The 20,504-nt window shown below is 45.0% G+C and overlaps 2 protein-coding genes across 2 annotated transcripts; both read right to left on the bottom strand.

Annotated features, from left to right (window-relative positions):
* Positions 1-483: 483 nt before the first annotated feature.
* rhogd (ras homolog gene family, member Gd) lies at positions 484-4,219 on the bottom strand. Its single transcript, XM_053428611.1, has 2 exons — positions 4,086-4,219; positions 484-3,454 (listed from the first exon to the last, which is right to left on the bottom strand). The coding sequence occupies exon 2, from the start codon at positions 3,423-3,425 to the stop codon at positions 2,850-2,852; it is 576 nt and encodes a 191-aa protein (XP_053284586.1). The 5' UTR covers positions 3,426-3,454; positions 4,086-4,219; the 3' UTR covers positions 484-2,849.
* A 1,984-nt stretch (positions 4,220-6,203) lies between these two features.
* Positions 6,204-16,459, bottom strand: fhdc2 (FH2 domain containing 2). Its single transcript, XM_053428610.1, has 12 exons — positions 16,213-16,459; positions 14,388-14,971; positions 14,247-14,308; positions 12,246-12,348; positions 11,878-11,963; positions 11,528-11,628; positions 11,125-11,195; positions 10,667-10,774; positions 9,957-10,027; positions 9,316-9,433; positions 9,051-9,215; positions 6,204-8,952 (listed from the first exon to the last, which is right to left on the bottom strand). Exons 2-12 carry the CDS (start codon positions 14,856-14,858, stop codon positions 7,024-7,026), a joined length of 3,285 nt encoding a protein of 1,094 aa, XP_053284585.1. The 5' UTR covers positions 14,859-14,971; positions 16,213-16,459; the 3' UTR covers positions 6,204-7,023.
* Between the last annotated feature and the right edge of the window lie 4,045 nt (positions 16,460-20,504).

Here is a 20,504-nt window from a genome sequence, read left to right as displayed (position 1 = left end):
CTACACCCATAAAGGTCAAGGGAATTTTTCAGAGTAAGCAGCCATGCAGATTTTTTTTTTGAAAGCCCCTGCAACTGATTGAACTTGTGTGCGTCTGCTCAAGTGAATGATGACCCTGAAGACCGGGTCGGTATAGACCATTAACTCTGAATGTACAGAAGAAAAAAAACAAAAACACATAGGCTTTAAAAGAATGGCACACACTCTGGGTAACATGGAGCAGAGCTGGAGGGCTGTGTCCATCTAGTGTTCAGACATGGTAACTGAAAGACTTGTAATAGCTATGTTACAGTAGAGCAGGCTACAGGAACAAAAGTGTGGTTTCCGTAGCTCAAAATATCAGCGGGTGTCTGTAACGTGACTCATTTCACACTCACACACACTTCAGTTTAATCTTCCATTTTTACTATGCCTGTGAAACAATGAGATTATCATGTCTGATACAAGAACTCTTCTGTCAAGCGACAAACCGGCAGAGGAAAATGGTTTTAACCACCATTTTATTTGGCATAATTTAAAATCATCTCACTGTTAGTTCATTTATACAAATATGCTTTTGTTATATATAAAACAATTACAAACAGATTTCTACAAATCAAGTTCCCAGTGTAAAAGCGCAGTACCACGCACACGATAGCATACAGCTCCGGGACACAGACATACAGAGCCCACAGGTGTATGTTCCACTTCAACAGCATTATCTGAGTGAAATCCGGACATGGCAAAAAAACATGCTCACCACAGTTGACAGTTTGACATATTGTGCACTTACATTCAACCCTCCACACACCGATCTGGGACATTTTCACACATCTCTAGGCAGATCTCAAACCACATCGCTGCTATTACACAAACCCTCCCGCTCGTGTTACGCTTCGGTTATTCTGGACTTTACACAGGCCACGACTGAAGGTTGACTTTAATACGACCCGCTCGAGTGAGTAAATGAAAATAACTATTTTTAAAAGGGCTGATTTTATTACTGGCAGCTGTAAGCACAAATGAGCAGCCAATTCTTACTTAAAAAATAGTTTTTTATAAAATGTATAAAAATCATCAGATGTGACAAGGCACGTTCCACCGACACAGCTCCTGCTAACCATATGTGCAAGTTGTGCTTCTGCCTTGCCCTCACTGCACCATGCAGTGCAGGGATGTAAACCACAATCTTTTAAAGGGATGTGGGTCATGAGCGCTCTGTTAAAAAATAAACATGCACAAAGACTTGCCGCACAAGATGTCAGTTTAACACCTGTGTCTTACAAAGAGTGCCGTAAATGGAAACTAAGTCAGAGAGCTTGTGAATGTTTTCATAAAAGAAACCCAGGGTTGGTTGGACCTGTATTTAAAAATGGCCTTGTGGCACTTATCGCTGTAATGAACACCTTTGTGTTGGACTAGGGAGCACTGCTAAGGTCTTTGGTTGAGATAAGGCACCTGACCCAATAAAATGCTCCTTCCATACTGTAACTCAACCGCTGTTACATGGTTAACAAGGCAGCTATGACACTGATTATTCAAAGATGAAATGATATTCACCTAATCGAGACAATAAAGGTAAAGAAGTATAAAGCCTAGGATAAGCCAGTTAAGAGATGTTCTGGAATGATATGCTACACTTAATCAATTATGCACTGGTAATAGTCTGCTGACCTTTAATGTCAGGCAATCACTGAAAAGGATGAAGTTGCGGTTTATCAAATCGGAGTATTAAGTACAAAATCTTAATGATGAAATAAACATTACAAAAAAATATATTCCACTTTGGCCATTACCACACTCAAAAGTTAAAAAACATTTGAGGGAGAAAAAAATCATTTACAGAGTAAATTAAACATAATTAGACAAAATAAAGTCTATTTGACACCACCCTGTCATAAAGTCACTCTTAGGCATGTTTTAATGGCACTGTGTGTGAGCATTAAGAGTTAAGAGGAAGACAGAGGAGAGCTGTATTACAACCTGACTTCCGGATGATGGAAGCCCAATAAATCCAGTACCGGTGTGGCTTAATTTGGCAGAGGCCTTATGGCACCTGCTTCTCGATTACTGTTGGGGGGAAAATGGTTGGCCGATTCTAATGGTCCGGTTTACCATCAGAGGCCTACTGGCTCTTCCATGCGTGACAGAGCAGTGCGAGAGGCTGGAGGGGCAGCCTGCCAGACAGCTCTAACATGCCAGACTGAACACAAGGGGAACTGCAGCTCAGCAGTTTAACCTCTCTTATGTGGGTATTGGGTAAGGGGTACTGGCATTTGTCCAGGAATCATTGCACCTTTCTCTGGACTCAAGCGGCTTGAAATGAAAAACGTGTTCACCTGCTGCCTGTCTGTTTATTGCATCTAAATAGGCAGGTCAAAGCATTTGGATGGTGACGTTGCTTGAGACTCATGAGATGCAACCTAGGTGAGACTATGAGGTAGTCATTATTTCTCCACCTGAACAAAGGCAGATCTCTTCTCTCCAGTCAAACAGGGTAGCTTGGTTGGTTTGGATGTTATTATGGCTTGTAACAACCACTATCAGCATTTTATAAAGCAAAGCAGAGTATCTATAAATCTAGAACAGGTGTAAAATTGGGGGGGAAAGTGTAAATATAAAAAGTTAAAATGTAAGAAAAATAGAGGATATTCAGTCTGTTGCCCCCATTTTGGCATAGTCACTTTGGTGATGATGGCAACGGAGAGAAGTCCTCCAGGAGATGAGTAAGGAAGCGAGCAGTAACAGAGTAGCTGAACTGCTGGAAGTGGCATGGAGGCAGCCGGATGATGCCCTTCGTTCCTCAGCCTTCCTTTGCATCTGTGGATCTCCATCATTTATCGACACAGTCCAAAAGTGGGAACCATTTATTACAACAGCACGCACTTCTTGGGGTTCTTTTTCGTTACTGGGTACAACACCGCCCTCACAGCGTCGGCGAACACCTCCCTGACTCCATCCTGCTGCAGAGCTGAACACTCCATGTATTTAACCGCCCCAATCTGCTTGGCGAGGGCGTTGCCCTGCTGGTGGGTGGTCGGGGCCAGGCTCTGCTCCTTCAGCTTCTTCACCGTTTCTGCGTCGGCCCTCAGGTCCTTCTTGGTGCCCACGAGCAGGATGGGCACATTAGGGCAGTGGTGAGACACCTCGGGGTGCCACTTGTGCCTGACGTTGGCGTGGGAGGATGGGCTGCCGATGGAGAAGCAGATGATGAAGACGTTGGTCTGGGGGTAGGAGAGGGTGCGCAGGCGGTCGTACTCCTCTTGGCCGGCCGTGTCCCACAGATTGAGGCTGACGGTGCGGCCATCCACGCTCATCTGGGCGCTGTAGTTGTCGAACACTGTGGGGATGTACTCCTCGGGGAAGGCATTGGTGGTGTAAGAGATGAGTAGACAGGTTTTACCCACTGCCCCGTCACCCACAACCACACACTTAATGGTCTGCATCCTGCCTACGACCACTGGGGCTGCAGCACCTGACAACAGAACACAGGGCACCTGGGTCACATCTAGTTTCACTACTCAAAGCTCCGAGAGGCTGATGAACACTTCACATTAACACTGATGAGCGACGTGATGATTATACTTTGAAGTACAGATGTAAAATAACCGACAAGTGACTCAGTGAAGTCACTCTGTGCACTAATGCAGCTTATCACCCAGTTAGCAGACGAGCTAACCGCCACCGACATTAGCTCATCGTCGGTAAGTAACGGTACATGGTCTAACTTCGGCGACTATTTCCGCCGTTCATTTATAAACAAAGTCCAGAAAGTTGACATAACTTTAACCATGACGAGAGCTAACGAGTGAAGCCGTGGGACCCAGTTCTGGTCTGGTTTGTATTACTTCGCACTGGTCACCTATGATACTAGGCGTTCCCCTACTAACTAGCGTCAAGCTAAGGAACTAGCGCGTTTGGTGGCTAGCAACCTAGCTAGTTAGCAAACAAGCTGGAAGTTTTCCTTGCGAGCCGCTTCTCCAGACGGTCTGTTCCTGAGCCCGCAACTCGCACAAGTTACTTTAAAAATCACGCCATGTTCCAACATATGTCTCCGCGGCAGTTCTTTGCTGTAAGAGTGAAATCTGGAGGATTGGGGGACTTACCGCCACTTGGCTTTCGATCTCTTTTTGCCTGGTATAGTCAATCACAGCCGCATCCGGGGAGCTGTCCATTACGTAAAAAACGACGTGCGGCAGCAATGCACGCCGGGAGTTGTGGTTTCCTTTTGCCACCGACGGTTAACGAACACTGGGTGGCGTCGTTACGCTGCTCCTGTGATTCCTCAGAGCTCCTTGAGGCATAAATAGAGTTAAAGCACATATACTTCAGCACGTGAGTCAAAACAACAGCCAGCCCACAGCAGAAATACAAAGTACACAGTAAAACATAGCACAGTCAGGTGCACCATAAACACAAAGTCTTACAAAAAGGTAAGAGTATTTGAATAAAATAAAATAAAAAGGCAAGTAGTGTGATCGTCTTATAGTACAGGGGGTACACTGCAAAGCATATACGTTTACAGTGCTGAGAAATTACTTGTTTAGTCCAGTATGGTCTGGAGATGGAAAAGTCTAATGGCTGTCAGCAGGAATTACCTCCTGTACTATGAAGTGCAAACATAAAAATACTCCATTGAAAGTAAAAGTCCTGCAATCATGACTGCAAATAAGTATAAGTATATAAGTATCAGTGGAGGTATCATAAGCAGAATCCAATTAAACGCTAAAGTAAAAGTATAGTATAATACAGTGTTATGATTTAGGATAAACTGAGCAGTTTTAGCTGGTCCAAGTGCGAGTGATTTTTACTGTTCAATCCACTGGTGGAAGCAGACACGTCATATCTGTTGATCAAATATTTTCGAAGTAAAATCTTAATCTGCAAACGCACAGCTGTTAAATGAATGAGAGAGAAAAATATGTTTGATACTGATGAAACATATTATACTGAAATCCCTACTTTTAATAATAAGTAGCAGGAAATGAAAATACAAAAGTACATGAACATCAAAACTGAACTTGAGTAAATGTACTTTACAGATACAGATACCTCTGCTTTATTCTCCTACATATGCAGAACATGTCCTCACACAGTTGCACTTCTAAATAAGGGCATATTAAACTGTCAAATTTCTGAATGGAGTGTGATGTGATAATTTCCCTGCCACTGACCGCATTTATTTCCTCCAGTAATTACAATAGATTATACCAGACAACTTTTCCATGAGAGTAATCCCTTCAGCCACCATAATGAGCATTTAAGATTACATTACATCTTGTGTCAAATATTGAGATGGGAGTCCCCTAAACTTTTCTCACTTCCAGTCTCACACTTTAAATCCAGTCAATGTCACAGCAGAGTAGGGAGGCTTGCCCCGGGTTTTATCCGCCTGTCAAGATTTCAAGAGTGGTCTGAATGCCTGCTGGACACGTATAGACTTGTTACTTTGTCCTAAGCCTTTCTCTAGAACTTGGGACTTTCTTGCAATTAAATTCCACCGACAACACTTTACGTATACAAACAGGCCGTAAAGCAACCCTGTCTCCCTTCTTCTGGGCCTCGTCCTCTCCGTGGTCAGCTCTGGTCTTAAAGCCCATACATCATTTATTGACCTTCAGACGCCACATTATTCTCACTGAGCTTGCTGCTTTCAGATCAATGCCGAATACACGAAAGGCAGCTAAAGAAGGGGGATCACTTTTGACGACTCCATCCTGCACCCTTGGAGACCTGTTGATGATGTTTCCTCTATACACTGGGACAGGTTAGAGGCCAACTCTGACCGACAACTGGACACTCAAGAGCACAAAGAGGCACCGGTTTATTGCCTTTCCCAAGAGGTACTGGCGTCACTGCGGGCCTATAAAGAGAGAATTCCCACTGGGACCCTACAACCGCAGTCACCCTCCACCCCCAACCCCTTGCACCCCTACTACTCTGCCAGAAGATTCCCCGGGACATCCGTGGCATTGCCATAACAACAGCCACCGACAGGATTGGGGGTGACTGTGTCAAGAGATGCAGCGAGCGGCACTCGGGATAAAGAAGGAGACAGAAAAATGAGGGGGTGACTAGAAGACAGAGGACGGGGAGATGCAAGTGCAGCAGTTGATGAAGTAGAGTGGGAACCTTGAAAGTGAAAGCTCTCATAGTAAGTGCTTTACTGAATAAAACCCCCCAAAAAACAGTTTCGAAAACATCACTTACACGCACTGGAGGTGTAATCGGAAAAAAACAACTTTATTCAGATCAACATCTTTTTTCATCTTCTTTTATTTACAAATCCACATAATGCAGTGAATAACAACCAATGCTATTCAATAAAGTTATAGATTTTTTTTTAATATAAAACAGAAATGACACAATTCATCTCCTCGCAGCCTCTTCTTCAGGTTGTAAAGTGCATCAGACTGATGAGGCCTCTCTACAAGAGGATGAACAGTTCGATAGTACCAAATTAAGTTTGGACTGTCAGACAGTCACGTGTGAGAACGCAGTGATCACTTTGCAGAAGGGTCACAGTATTCAAAACATTTGGATAACTCCTAAAACAAAATATATATATTTTTTTAGTCTGTGTCAGAGTGATTGAAACAGTTCCCCATGTCATAGCTCTTACAAAGCAAGCTCCAACCACCCAGTGTTTTCACTTGGTCGAATCCTTTTTACTACATAGAATGTACTGTGTTAAACTGTTCGATAGGTCTCTTTGTAGTGTCCTATTGCCTGCATAGGACACAATCCGATGTAAAAAGAGGTAGGATTTTAAGAATCTATTTCTGCTTTCCTAACAGTGGGTGAAATACATGAGAAAGGATCCCAGCTGCTCCCAGTGCAGCTCTGTGTCACATTTGTGAACCTAAGCACTTACAGCTAGACACATATATCAGAAAGTCGACTTTAGATGAACTTAAGTTAATGAGAGAGCTGATTGATACCAGTTGACTCACATCATTCATGTATGCACACGCTGAATATATTAAGCCTGAAATACATAAAAAATCCTGAAAACAGCACAGTGTAGGCACTTTTTCATTTCCGTCACTTCCAGAGTGCCGGAGCTGCGGCAGCTCGAGCCATTTTGGGACCAGGGAGCCGAGAAGCTGTAGGGATTTTGGAGCTAGTGGGGGACGAGCTTGTGCTTGTGGTCTTGGCAGTTTTATTGCGGGCTGCAGATATGACTGCCGTGCGTATGGTCTTGGCCTTGGTGGAAGATGGACTGTGAGCAGTGCGAGGCTGGGAGGAAACCTGAGTCTCAGAGTGTGGGGCAAGTCGTTTTGACACACGCAGAGGAGACCCTCGGACAAAAGCCTGCTGGGTGCTGCCTGACACCTTCTCTAGAACGGATCTGTCCGAGGCCCTACGGGTCAGGGCGGGCTTTACTGGAGTCTGTGATTCACTTACTGTCCTCTCTCGAGTGCTATTGCTTCGTTTCGCCTCTCCCTGAGCAGTGGCAGGCCGAGTGATGGGAGATGAGCGCATTGATCCACTGCGAGGATTAGACAGCCGGCTGGGAGTGGAGGGGTTTGTAGGGGCCGCAGCGACAATTGGAGACTCAGTCTTAGAGCGTACCCTGGGAATGCCTGTGTTGCTGGAAGGTCCTGGTCTTGACACAAGTCCCCTTTTGGATCCTATTCCGCTGCGCACGGGGACCTTCATTGTGTGACTCCCATGTGACGAAGGAGACCCTGGAGTTGTCCCCTCTTGAAGGACAACCTTCCTCTCTTTCCGCCACTTGGAGCAGAGGCTTGGCGCAGGTCGCGGGAGTGGAGAGGTCGGGGGTGAGAAGGCGTCATAGGATCGAAGGCCTTTCACCAAAGTGTGGCACTCCAGCGTTTCACCAACACGGGAGTACGACCTCTCGGGACTGGGCAGGTCAGAGCACTCCACTGGCTGCGACGGGCTGAACTCCGGTAAACTGGGGGGCATCCAGTTCTCTCCCACAGGTGTTGGCGCCACCTCTGTATCCGTCTGCTCAGCTAGTCCAGTGTCGGGCAAAGACAACACAGCATGCGTCTCTCTCATCTGCGATTGTGACTGGGCTTTATCTGGACTATTTACAGATGATTGTGATTGGCTCTCTGATCTCTGGTACCTCAACAGGCGAGGCCGGGCGTCACTTTGAGAAAGTATTCCACTCGTATGAAGGGACTGGGGAAGAGGCTCAGTGACTGAAGAGACATTAGGTTTACTCTGGAGAGAGTGATTATTATCCGTTAGAGGCGGGCCAAACCTTTGAATATGAGGAGAGGTTTTAACACACAGGTCAGGTGTATCAGTGTTTATAGCAGCAGGAATAGAACAAGCACTGTATGAAGATTCAATGTTAATGGAAGGCATCTGTTCATGTGAAAACTCCGCTTCTTTTTCAAGTCCTGCTTCCTTCGGTTGTCCTGGTCGCACATAGGAAATTCTGTCTGACCCTTGTTTGACTCTGAAGCTACGTCCATACTGAGAATGACTAAATGTAGCAACAGGCGAATCCTTAACTACTTCCATGCTCCGACTAGTGGTTTGACTGGGCTGAACCCTGCTCCCTCTGGTCGGTACCGATCCATGGTCAGTGGGGGAACATGTCCTGTCAGTCTCTGGTGAGCTACAAAGTAGTATGGTGTTCTCGTGGTCAGAGGAGCAGTTTGAGTGACAACTGGTGGATGTCGGGCTGCTGCCCAACTCAGGGAAGCACTTTAGTATGGATGTGCTACAGAGGTGGGTGTCACTGTGCGGGTGGTGTGAATGTCTTCGGGAGTCTGAGCTTCTCAGGCTACGACGACTCCAAGTGTGGCTCAGGTTCTTCTCTAAGAGTTTCTCCAGCTCGTCTTGGTTCTCCTGACCATGTTGCTCCCTGACAAGACTCGGGCCGAGGTCCAGCCCCGTACAAATAGCCACAGACCGACGCTTCTCCTTTTCCCCGATCTCGCGCTGACGCTCTAGACGTTTCTGTTCCTTCAGCTCCCGCTCTGCATTCTCCTGTAGAAAAGGGATCTTTTGTTAGAATGTGTTCAATCTTCATGCTAGGCTCTTAACGATAACAAATGAGATCAAAAGACTTTTCTTCTAGATCTAACCTGGACAGCTCTTTGGAAGCGGTGACAAAACAAGTGGAAGACCCGGCAGGCCTCCTCAAGTTTGAAAGTGCTGTCATCCTCACAGAAGAACTCCACCAAAGCCTGACTCGACATCCTCATACCCTCCACTTCATCCTCTGCCTCCTTCAGACGTTCCTCAGCTACCTGCACAAGGACGAAAATATATTTTATATTTGTCTTCCTCCTTGTTTTTTTACCCTTCATGAAAATGTTGGCGTGTTGAAAATCTATTCATGTTGTATACCTCCAGGTAAGGTTGTGTGAGCTGCTGAATCTCCGTTTCGGTCTGGATGTTTGCCTTGAGGGCAACCACTCTGCTTTTTAACTTTGATAAATCCTCCAGCACAGACTCCTCAGAAAGCCTGCAAGGGATGAGTACACATGTGATACACAATTATGTTAACAATTGTATAGACATAGCTGTGTAAAATGTCTTGAGAAAGGTTTTCAACTGAAAATTTTAAATCAAATGCAAAGTGTGCAGGAGTTTTTCAATCAACTCGGACTTGAGTTGTAAATCCAGCAAGAACGGAAGCAGTCGCAAAAAAATACCCTTCATCTTAAAAAGCAGAAAAAGGATGGTAATTCCCTCAAGCCTTGCAGACAACTTGAGAACAGACAGAAGTTTCAGAAACTGTGCAAAATTCTCTAGCAGAGCTTGAATATTGTCTTGGAGTATCCATGTTGTCATGACCCACTTTTAATCAGGCAGAAAGCTGATGCTAACAGCTGGGTTCCTCGCCTTGACAGAGAAGGAAAATAGATATGGATTGTGTTTGTTTAAATAGGAGTCAGATTTTGTCGATATAAGGCAGGGCAGGTAGTGTGTTCCAGACTCTGTGACTGTTGGATATGATGGCGACTGAGGTTTGGGAAAAGACTGACCTGGAGGCGGAGCCAACATGGCCTAGTTGGCTGGGAAACGACAGTAAACTCTGGTCCTTTTTCACAGCTTCCTGTGGAGACAAACACAAATGATTATCCAGCTATTGTTTCAAAAAGAGCAACACGTCATTTGCGATTGTAGACTAAATCATATGCTCTGTGGAGCGGGCTACTGTTCCCTGAACACTGTCATCACAACTTGTTTGTTTCTCACAACTATTAAATACTCATACAAATGCTGTCAATATTAAAACCCTTTTTACTTTTAGACCCTGTACCGTCCTGGTATTAACATCGACCCTGAGTGATCCCGTCACAAGTTGTCAGCCCTAAGTTTACATCTTAACACAACCAAATGCATCCTGAATGAGTCTTAAGATCTGATTGCTCAGACCACATTAGGAGAAGGTGTGGGACGCATGTGGCGTCTTTTGCTCTGTGAACACAAATACATCCTGGGCCACATATGAAGGACCACCTACTTACCCTATGTCCTCTAACGTGCTGCAGTTTATAGTTTAAAGTTTGTTTGTTTATGTTTCTCAGCTCCCATACGTTGTTTTTTTTAATCACCACCACAAAATCCATACTTATCACCACAGACTGACTGATACCGTTATGTAGCTGTGCGCATTCATTCAGTCCAAATGTTTTGTTTAAACTATTAAATTCATTCAGTGCCTGTGTTGCCTTTACACTTCAGTTCTTACCATGGCTACAAAATGCAGCAAATTCATGCCAGGCTTGTTGGCTTTGGTGTCGGCCAGTTTGAGCAGCGATGAGATTCGGAACCCAGCGGCATTCCCCGAGTATCCACCCTGAGAAGCCACGGACAAGGTTAGAATAACACACACACACACACACACACACACACACACACACACACACACACACACACACACACACACACACACACACACACACACACACACACACACACACACACACACACACACACACACACACACACACACACACACACACACACACACACACACACACACACGTCATGTGACAACTTTAAACAAACAAGAAAAAGCCCAGGTGCAACACACTCAGACCCCTAGTGACTGGTGTACACAGATTTAAAAAAAGAAAAGAGGGACTGGCTCTGCTTTGTCAGGCTGAAGCAAGGAAAACAAAACAGATAAAATAAAGACGCACTCACAGCGTTCATATAGTTCCCAGCTTTCAGCACCAAACGAAGGATGGAGTGTAATTCTGGACAGCTCAGCAGTTCTAGGAGGGTAAACACAGATATTCGATATTGTACCGGAAGGTTGATGCATACTATCAAATGTACAAGCAAGTAACTTTTTAGGGTTTTAAAATTCATCAACAACTTTGTTTTGAAGAACTACCGCTCAAATTGGCTGATGCAATATACAAAACGTTTTAACTGATAGCAGGTTTCTCTCGAAATCAGTTATTTAATCTGAACTCTAACAATGTTATATAGTGTTTGCATATTGGATCCACATGTCACCACAATACATGGGAGGACTTAAAAGAGAAAAAAAGGGGGAGATCTTTATAGTGGTGGACTACACAACTCCCTGCTGTTACTCTACCTCTGGCCGCCTCCCTCAGACATCTGGCTGCCACACACAGAGAGGTCACGGCAGGGTCAAACTCTTGTTGCAGGATCATGGCATCCAGGCGAAGCCGAAAGCTAATGGAACAGGGAAGAGAAAGAAGAACGGATGAATGGACACGGTTGACGACAGAGACAAAAAGGGCACTCCTGATCACTCTTCACTTAAACAAGCACATGTCATCGCAAAGTGAAGCCTGTCAGATGGACAAGTGTCCCATAAAATAAACAGGAAACAAAGAGGAGTTTTAAAAGCTAAAAGCAACTTAATCAGTTGGAAAAGCAGTTTTGGAAAGCAGTTTTCTCGGGATCTGAGGTGGGGTGTACCTGGGGACTTCCACTAGCAGCAACATGAAAAGATCCGGCTCTCCAAGCCAGCTCCGCTCCCCACTGAACTTCCTCAGGCGGGACTCCTGAGAGAGAACAGATGCAGAGTAAAAATCTGGAAAACAGCTTCAATAAAAACAAAAAAAGTCTGGAATACTAAAAACCCAACATGTAGTTAACAGTCAATTCCAATATCTTTCCGCGTGTTGCTTTGCTGGAAACAGACCACATCATACGGCATGGAGTAATGGCAAACTTTTGATCATCTTAACCAGAGCCAGATGATGAGTAAGAGGAGAGGGAGTGGGGGTGGGGTGGGGTGGGGGTCGTCACTGTCGTATTTGTTTGCCAAAAAAAAGGCACTTTACCTCCTCGCTGTCGGGGAGCAATTTGCAAAGCTCTGCGAGCTTCTCCGCTCCGTAACGGTCCCCAGCACCAAGCTTGATATCCTCAACTATCTCTTTAGCAGGCCTGCGGGGAAAAAAAGACAACAGCAAACAGATTTTTAGTATGACATCATAGCTGACGTGCACGTGGGGGTTTGCAGCCTGGGAAAAGGCATGACACCCTCTAAGAAAACTAATTTAATGAGCAGTATCAGCCCTTTTGTTTCACACAATATTGAGGCTTATCCTGCTCTTATCAGTCACAGCGTCGGGGCAGAGCCGGTTGTCCGACGCCACACCGGCGACACTGAGCGGCATATTCACTGGGCAAATAAAGGGCAGACAGGGAGAGAGGACGTCAGAAAAGGCCTCGGGGATATCAAGGTGAAAGACCAGAAACTGAGCCGGCTGACTGTTAAGCCTCTGACTTACTTCTTCCGACGTGACACATCTGTCCTTTATTGCAGCACTTTTTCCTTCATCCTCTCCCCACCCCCCCTCGTCTCACCGCCCATCGCACACGTTCATAATCCATCCCGTGTGCACGCTACTGTGTGTAACCTTTATTCTCATTCACAGCTCAGCATTCACATTCAAGTCTTTGACAACAACACATCCACGGTACACTGTGAATATAAATACAAACAATGTCTTTAAAGGCTCTTTATTATTTGCCTCAACTAGTTCTATAAAAACACAATGCTGAGTGAAATGGCCTATAAATAGAGCTGGGATGAAAAGATGTTGAAAGGGCTGCTGGGACGCTGATGACATTATAAAACCGCATTGCTTTAAACTACACCCACATTTGAACAGAACCTGTATCTCTGCTCACAGCAGAAGGAACATAAGCTCCCAACAAGATGAATGTTTGTGTACAAAAGAGGCTCTTTGCATAATGGCTTCCCGTACAAGTCCTGACAAATCTAGTGCTCCTCAGTTGAAAGGTGGGATGAGAAAATAGCAGCTCAGATCTTTCTTTCTATTAATTTATGTATTTTTACCAGCACATTATTCTCTGTATCAGTGATAATGTCTCAGATGCCAATACCTGGCAAACACACTTAAGAGGATCTGAGGAGATGAATATGACAATCCACCGGTGGGGTCTCTCTCTCTCTGCTCTCTCTCTCTCTCTCTCTGCAGGGGGTTGTATCTTTAGCTTTTTACAAGCTGGTGTAAACTCTTGACTCCTAAACCTATCCACGGCTACTTACCCTTCAAGACAACCCCCCTTAACCTCAACCAATGTCCAGCTGCTCAGTTGCCCTGAACCTTTCCCCTGCAATATACTCCAGACTCTTCTCTCTGTCTCAATGAGACTTCACACTTTTGACACACACTGAACACACACACACACGCTCAGACGCCCATCCGTGCTTGATATATGGCCCCACACTCCAGTTCAATCTCAAGGGAAGTTACTGTTCCCCTGGGCCCAGTGGGACACACTTCTGTTTCCTGCACTTAAAACTTCCTCCAGCTTTGACTGATGGTGACCTCCAGCAAATGCCAACGAAAAGTTGTAAATGGTCAAGTCTAACAAGGCTGCAACTTACAGTGATTGGTCTGGTAATTCATTGTTGAATTTTTCTCCACTCATCGTTCTACCAGTGGTTTCTACCCATCTTTTTTTTCCAAAGTCTAAAGTGCCCTGAGATAATGTATGTTATGATTTGGCGCTATACAAATAAAATTTAATTCATGAATTGTCAAACTAATTTGTGGAAATAAATGTCCATAAAAATTCCTCACAGCTCAATATGACATCTTCAAAATGTCCTATGTCTAACCATTGCACCAAAACACAAAGATTTTTCATTATAAAATAGGAACTAAAGGAATCTTCCCATTGGAGAAGTTGTAACTTGGCTTTTTGGGCACTTTTACTCTAACATTATTGATCATTTAAGAGATGCCAAGCAATCCTTTGTTGATTAAATGACTAACATTTCAGCTCGAGTTAGAAATGAGGAGGCTTACATCTTGAACTGGCGGAGAAATATTCCGATGTTCATACTGCGCTTGGAGTCCAACAGGGAGATCTGTGAAGAGGCAAAGGAAACTGATAAGGGGTCTGTCTTAATTTACAGAGAAACATCACTGCAGTCCTTATGATCTGACCTCTTCCGAGCTGTCCTGAGGTGATCTGCAGCGAAGCAGAGAGGAGCGGCGCCTCAGGGTGCTGGTCCTGTCCCGAGGCTTACTGTCCTTCTGACCAAACAGCTCATCCAGAGAGTGGAGGTCGATGGGGAACTCGTCCTCGCCCGGGGCCGCCCCATTCCACACACTCTTCCTCCCCTCCACCTTCTCTTTGGGGATACGCTCCCAGTTCAGCTTCCGCAACCGACTCCGACGGACACTGTCCGCCCTGCTGAAAGGTGAAGAAGAGAAGGAAGCAGGCGGAGGTGGGGGAGGAGGAGGTGGTGGCGGTGGTGGTGGAGGTGCTAGGGAAGGCGGTGGAGGGGTGACCAGCACCGGACATGACTCCATGGCCGTCACTTCCACAGCGTCAGGGGCAGCAGCGGGGTGGGCAGGCACTGTTCCATGAAAGGCAAGAGTTTCCTTGAAGGCCACTGTCAGGTTGATGAGCATAGAGACGGCCTGGGAGCTGGAGGGGCAGGTGATAGCCGACGAAACACTCTTCTTAGTCAGAAAATAATATTCCCCTTTCAAGTTCGGTTCAAAGGTCCATCCATAATTCCAGCCTAGGGAATAAGACAAGAAAAATGTTAAATCTTGCACAGAAAGACAGTAAATCACTGCTGTCCTGCAGGTTTGGCCATATTTAGTAACTCTGGCAGTTTGAAGTGCGGCCAAGGACCTCACCTGAGCTGACACCTGGCCTGACTTCTCCTTTCATTAGCATTGTTCCACTGAACTCACTGATCTAACCAGTGGTTTCCCCCGAAAATATGTAACCCCTGCTTCAACTTTCAGTGGAAGTTCAAGGGAGTTTTTTTGAGAAAGTACGATACACCCCCCCCCCCCCCCACATGTAGGCCTTTTGAACAGCTTGTCCCATCCTGTTCAGTTTCTCCTCTCCTCGCAAGCACACACACACACACACACACACACACACACACACACACACACACACACACACACACACACACACACACACACACACACACACACACACACACACACACACACACACACACACACACATACACACATACACACACACACACACACACACATATTAGAATACATGGAGACACCACAGGCAACAGTAGATGATGGGTCAACCCGAAGGCTGCGAAGTTGAGGGTCTGCTTCAGAATCCATGACTTTATGATATTCTTAGGGTTAGCATTAGAGTTATATGCGAGACTCCACATCTGAAAGCCGGTTGCGCACACTTGCACCAGCAAGTTTTAAAGTAGGATTAGTAATGCAGTTTGGGAATGACTCAGAGGATTCAGGCATCTGGTTCAGGAGTGGGAGGAAGTCTTTAATCATGACATGGCTCTGCATGTAACAAGAAAACACATCGTCCCCTCTCCTGCTCTCGACGTGGATCTGGGGGGGGACTTTACAGGGGATGCGCTCCGGTGCCAAACTGTTCCACCGTGCGCCGCAGGAGCGCGCTGCAAAACCCCGCCACCGGGTCATCTAATGCCGCCTCCATCATTTAATGAGATGTGTGTCTTTACAAGCGCCAAGTCCGATAATATTGCCCAAGTAAAGATACACGTAAACAATAATAACATTTAAAAAACACACACAAAAAGCAAACATAATATCGCTATTCGATTTTCATTGAGATTATTGCAACAAATTCCGTGTTGACATTTCTGAAATATGATAGAACTATCTCTCCTTACCTCAGACTTGATCCCGCTTTAACCATCATTACATTTTACGCGTCAGTGACAGATCACCACAAGACCGATCACCTCACTCCTGAGTCAGTGATTCAACACAAACTAATCACTTCACTTACCGGCTGTTACTGACTCCTCTTCTCTTCGAGGTAACTCCACAAACACGAACAACAGCCTCCGTTTTACTTAAAGCTGAAACTAGAATAAACCCTCTCTCAGTAGTTTTTGTTTCGTTTGTTGGATCTAATTGTTACTGGCGTCTAGTGCCTCTCCACTCCCAGCAGTCCACTCGTCCTCTCGTCCTCCTCAACTTGCAGGGAAACTTCCAACACGAATTACCAGGCGCGCGCAGACGTGCACCCGCACGCTGATATGCCTTCATTGTATCCTCCCAGTTTCCCGTGGGCGGATTTAGGGTTTTCAGGTGCCAGAGAGCTCGGTCCTCATGCTATGGAAGACCATTTCCACCACTCTGTCACCCAACAAATCCTATAAGCTTTTATAAAGACAAGCTCTCAAAAAAGTGTCTAAAAGAAGGACTTAGCCTCACTTAAAAAGGGAATTAGTAACTCTAAACAAGGTTTTACTAATTCAAAAAATGACATACCAACTTTAAAAAATGACAAACCAACTCTAAATAGGTCCAAACTAATCAAGAAATGACTTATTAACTTGTTTAATTACTTGATAACTGATAATCAGGACTTTCTAAGTAAAAATAAGGACTTAATAACTTAAAACTAGTAAGATTGAAAAAATTACTTACTTATTAAAATATTACTTACTGACTCAAAATAATGACTTACCATCACACAATTTCTATTTTAATCTCATATTTTTTGATTTAGCAATCATCCTTGATTTTTTTCCCTGGCAGAAATGGGTCTCAATATTATTCCACTCATTCATGTTTACAGGCTTGACATATGTTTTGGCGGAGATACATGTCTGGCGTGTTTACCAAGTGGGGAACAATAGATAAAGTTAGAAGATTCCTCAACAATATAGATAACTCAAAGGTTTAAAGTAGGGCTGTGAAATGATTAAAATTTTTAATCAAATTAATCACAGGTTTCTATGGATTAATCATGATAAATCACATTACCGATTTTTTCGGAATATTTTTGTGAAAACAAGATTTATGACATTTAACTTTTCTTTTGTGCTGCAACTCAGCAGTTCTTCAGCAGTTATCATTGCTTTTCCATATGGAACATTAATATAATCTTCATCCTAAACAGAATTCGGGTTCCTTAGCCATTGTGTGGTTGAATAAAACTTTTTTTTTTTTTAAATTAAACAGAAATTATTTGAGCTTCTTAGCCATAGGATGGTTGACATTTTTTATATTTTTTGTCACACAACCATTAACCACACCATGATACAATCTAATGCCTCTAAAGGCCCTCTTAGCTACTCGGTCTTTAGCCAGTTGGTGAGGCAAACTAACTTGTTCAAATTCTCTGACAGTAAAGCTGACCGCTTCTTTTGCACAATGTGTCCGGCGAGTGAGTCTGGTTTGGCGCATTCCACTTGAACGCCCCTCGCCGACCAACACATGCTTCGCGTTGCGGTGGTTAGGCGGGTATTGCTACGGTGAAACGATAACGTCTTCTCGCAGAGTGTGCATATCACCTTGGTTTTACTGAATGTTCGATCTTTGTTTTTTTGGAACACGATCTTCCCGTCCAGAAGGTCTTCAGGTTCATCAGAATTATCCATGTTGTTTGTTTGTTTGAATGGCAGCTGCCGTCTGACTGCATGACGCCGGGTTCACACCGGACGCGGAAGCGACGCCGAAGCGTGGCGTAAGCGCTAATCCCTGGCGCGCCGGCGCTTGGCTGGTCACACCGGACGCGGTAGCGACGCCGAAGCGCCGCGCATTACTAATAATATCACATACTTCTGCTGTTATCAGCCTGCAGTAAAATCTGCATTTAATAATTTTTTTCAAGCATATACTTACTTGTTGCTCCAACATTAACTGCAACAGCGTCCCAACATGTGTCTTTTTTGGTGTTGTCTTTATACAACATATGCTGAGAATCAACAACTCAAGTTACTTCTCCACTTCAATGATTAATTTAATGTCATCCATGTTGAAGAACTTCTCCGCTGTTAGCTCCGGTAAATGTCGGGTGTCGAGGGTAAAATACGTATTCTCCACTCAAGCCTATGTGGAGAATACGTAGCCCCCCCTCTCTTTTTTATCTTTATGACTGCTTGTGTGGCTGTAGTGGATTGGCAGAGGGGGACATTTAATAATGTGGTTGGTAAAAGTGGTAAAATTAAAACTCCAAGACAACAGAACGTGAATACAAAGTATGGGATGCATATTTGGTCATTTATATCATATAAAATATGTCATCTATATCGTTTAAAATCATTTTTCAGTGTGTTTCCTGTCGCGATACGCTCGCGTCAAGCGGAAAAAATAGACTCGACGCCGAAACGATCGCTTCACGGCGCTAGGCAGCCGCGGCACAACGCTACGCTTCAGCCTCCGGTGTGTTCAGCGCTGCGGTTTAACATGGGAGTGGATGGGAGCCAGAGGATTGGCGCTGCGCTTACGCCTCGCTTCGGCGTCGCTTCCGCGTCCGGTGTGAACCCGGCGTTTAGAGCGGCGACTAGTGCAGAGGCGGCGGAATTGGAAGGTCCTTCTGCGCATGCGTTAAATGCGTTAAAAAAAAAACCCGAATTAATCCTGTAATTTAATCATAACGCGTTAACGCGTTATTTTTCACAGCTCTAGTTTAAAGTATTATTTCCGTAATCCTTTGAAGTTAATAACCTTGATATTTCATGTAATGTTATTACACCAATGTTTGACAAGAATGGGATAAGGTTGTAAATGAAAGCTTATACTGTCAGGAGTTGTATGGACAACTCAATAAGTCTCTATTTCAGGCTAATCATCCTAGTGGGCAGGACTCTGATCTCTAATTGGTGCAGAAGGCCTTGATCAGGCAAAGAAGAGGCTGCTATTGTGAACCTGAGCACGGGAGCGGATTGCTATCAGATATGGGAAAGGATGTCCACATCTCCTCCCTGCACCAAGAACCGGGCCCCGGTGAAAGCCAAGAGGCCAGAAGTCCCAGTAGGGTGCTGAAATGGCCCCAGGTGCTCGGATGTAGACCCATAACACCGACCTTTCATCCAGGGTGCTGGAGCGTTCTTGGCCCATGTCACCTGGGGCTCCCGAGTCTGGCTCAGGTAGCCCCTGTCACAGGCCACGCTGACAGGCCTTCGTCATCACTTCTTGGGCTGCGGTAATTAGGGGGTTACGACCCAAGAGATCTGGCCATTGTGGAGCCTGTACAGCAGGGCAGGCTATAGTGCAACCGTGCCAGAATAAACTCCTCTGAGGAAACTGCACTTTCTAGTCAGTCACTTCACTTCTCAGAATACAAGGAAATGCCAGTGTTGAGAGATGGCAGCTTTATAGTCCATGAAGGGCCTGAGCAGCCCTGCACAATTCCACATATTATCCTAGACTTAATGCTACAGGGACATTGTGACAGTGATTAATGGACAGCGAGGAGTTAACATGGCATTCCTCACTTGTTTTACCAAGACGGTCAAATTGCATGGAGACAAAACAGTGTGTGATGTGTTTACTGGGCCCACTCACAGCCGGTCCCCCCTTTGCATAACAGTGAGCTACAGAGGCCATGCTGCATTCGGCCAATTCTTTAGAGGATGAATGTGCATGAGGCTGCTCATGTGTAAGGTTCGTGTGTGATTCTGTGTCACTGTGAGAGGGGGATCCATGCATTCGAGTTCGTGCTACTCAAACAAACTCATTCAGAAAAACATCTCAAAACGGGTGGATCATGAGCTCGACTTTTCTCAGATGTCCTCGAGAACCTCGCTACCTTTTCCTCGAAATTGACAAATCAGGATTAACACATGAGACCCCAAACGCCAACGAGCCTTCAGAAGCTCAGGTTGCTTAGTTTGATTGGGCGGTTGCAGCCATGCAGCAAGTGTTAGCCCTTCGCCATCTCTCCTTCTTAATCTTACTTTGAAGTTCCACAAGGGTTACATAAAGGTGAAGGCTATTAGCTCCCTCCTCCCGAACTTACACACACATACTCACTAGTACTCTCTCTCTCTTTCTCTCTCTTTCTCACACACACACATTTACAGGGACAAAAACACAGAATTGTAATTGTTTTACTGAGTCCTTTTGCGATGTGGATCAAACTCTCTGCGGTGACCTTTGCTACAGTTGCGTTTTCACACTGCAGAAATGAATCCGGATGTAAAGAAATCAATACAATCGATTTTTTTATGCCCATATAACCCATTTATATAGCGTGTAAACGTGGCTGTAAAAAGTCTGGTTGGCCTCCTGGGTCTTGGCTATTTCCATGGTGGAGTAAATAGGTCAGTGTGACTGCGACTCTGT

The sequence above is a fragment of the Pleuronectes platessa genome, chromosome 8 (assembly GCF_947347685.1).
Source record: "Pleuronectes platessa chromosome 8, fPlePla1.1, whole genome shotgun sequence".
NCBI lineage: Eukaryota > Metazoa > Chordata > Actinopteri > Pleuronectiformes > Pleuronectidae > Pleuronectes > Pleuronectes platessa.
The sequence above is the reverse complement of the archived record's forward strand: the minus strand, read 5'-3'. Positions and strand labels throughout refer to the sequence as shown.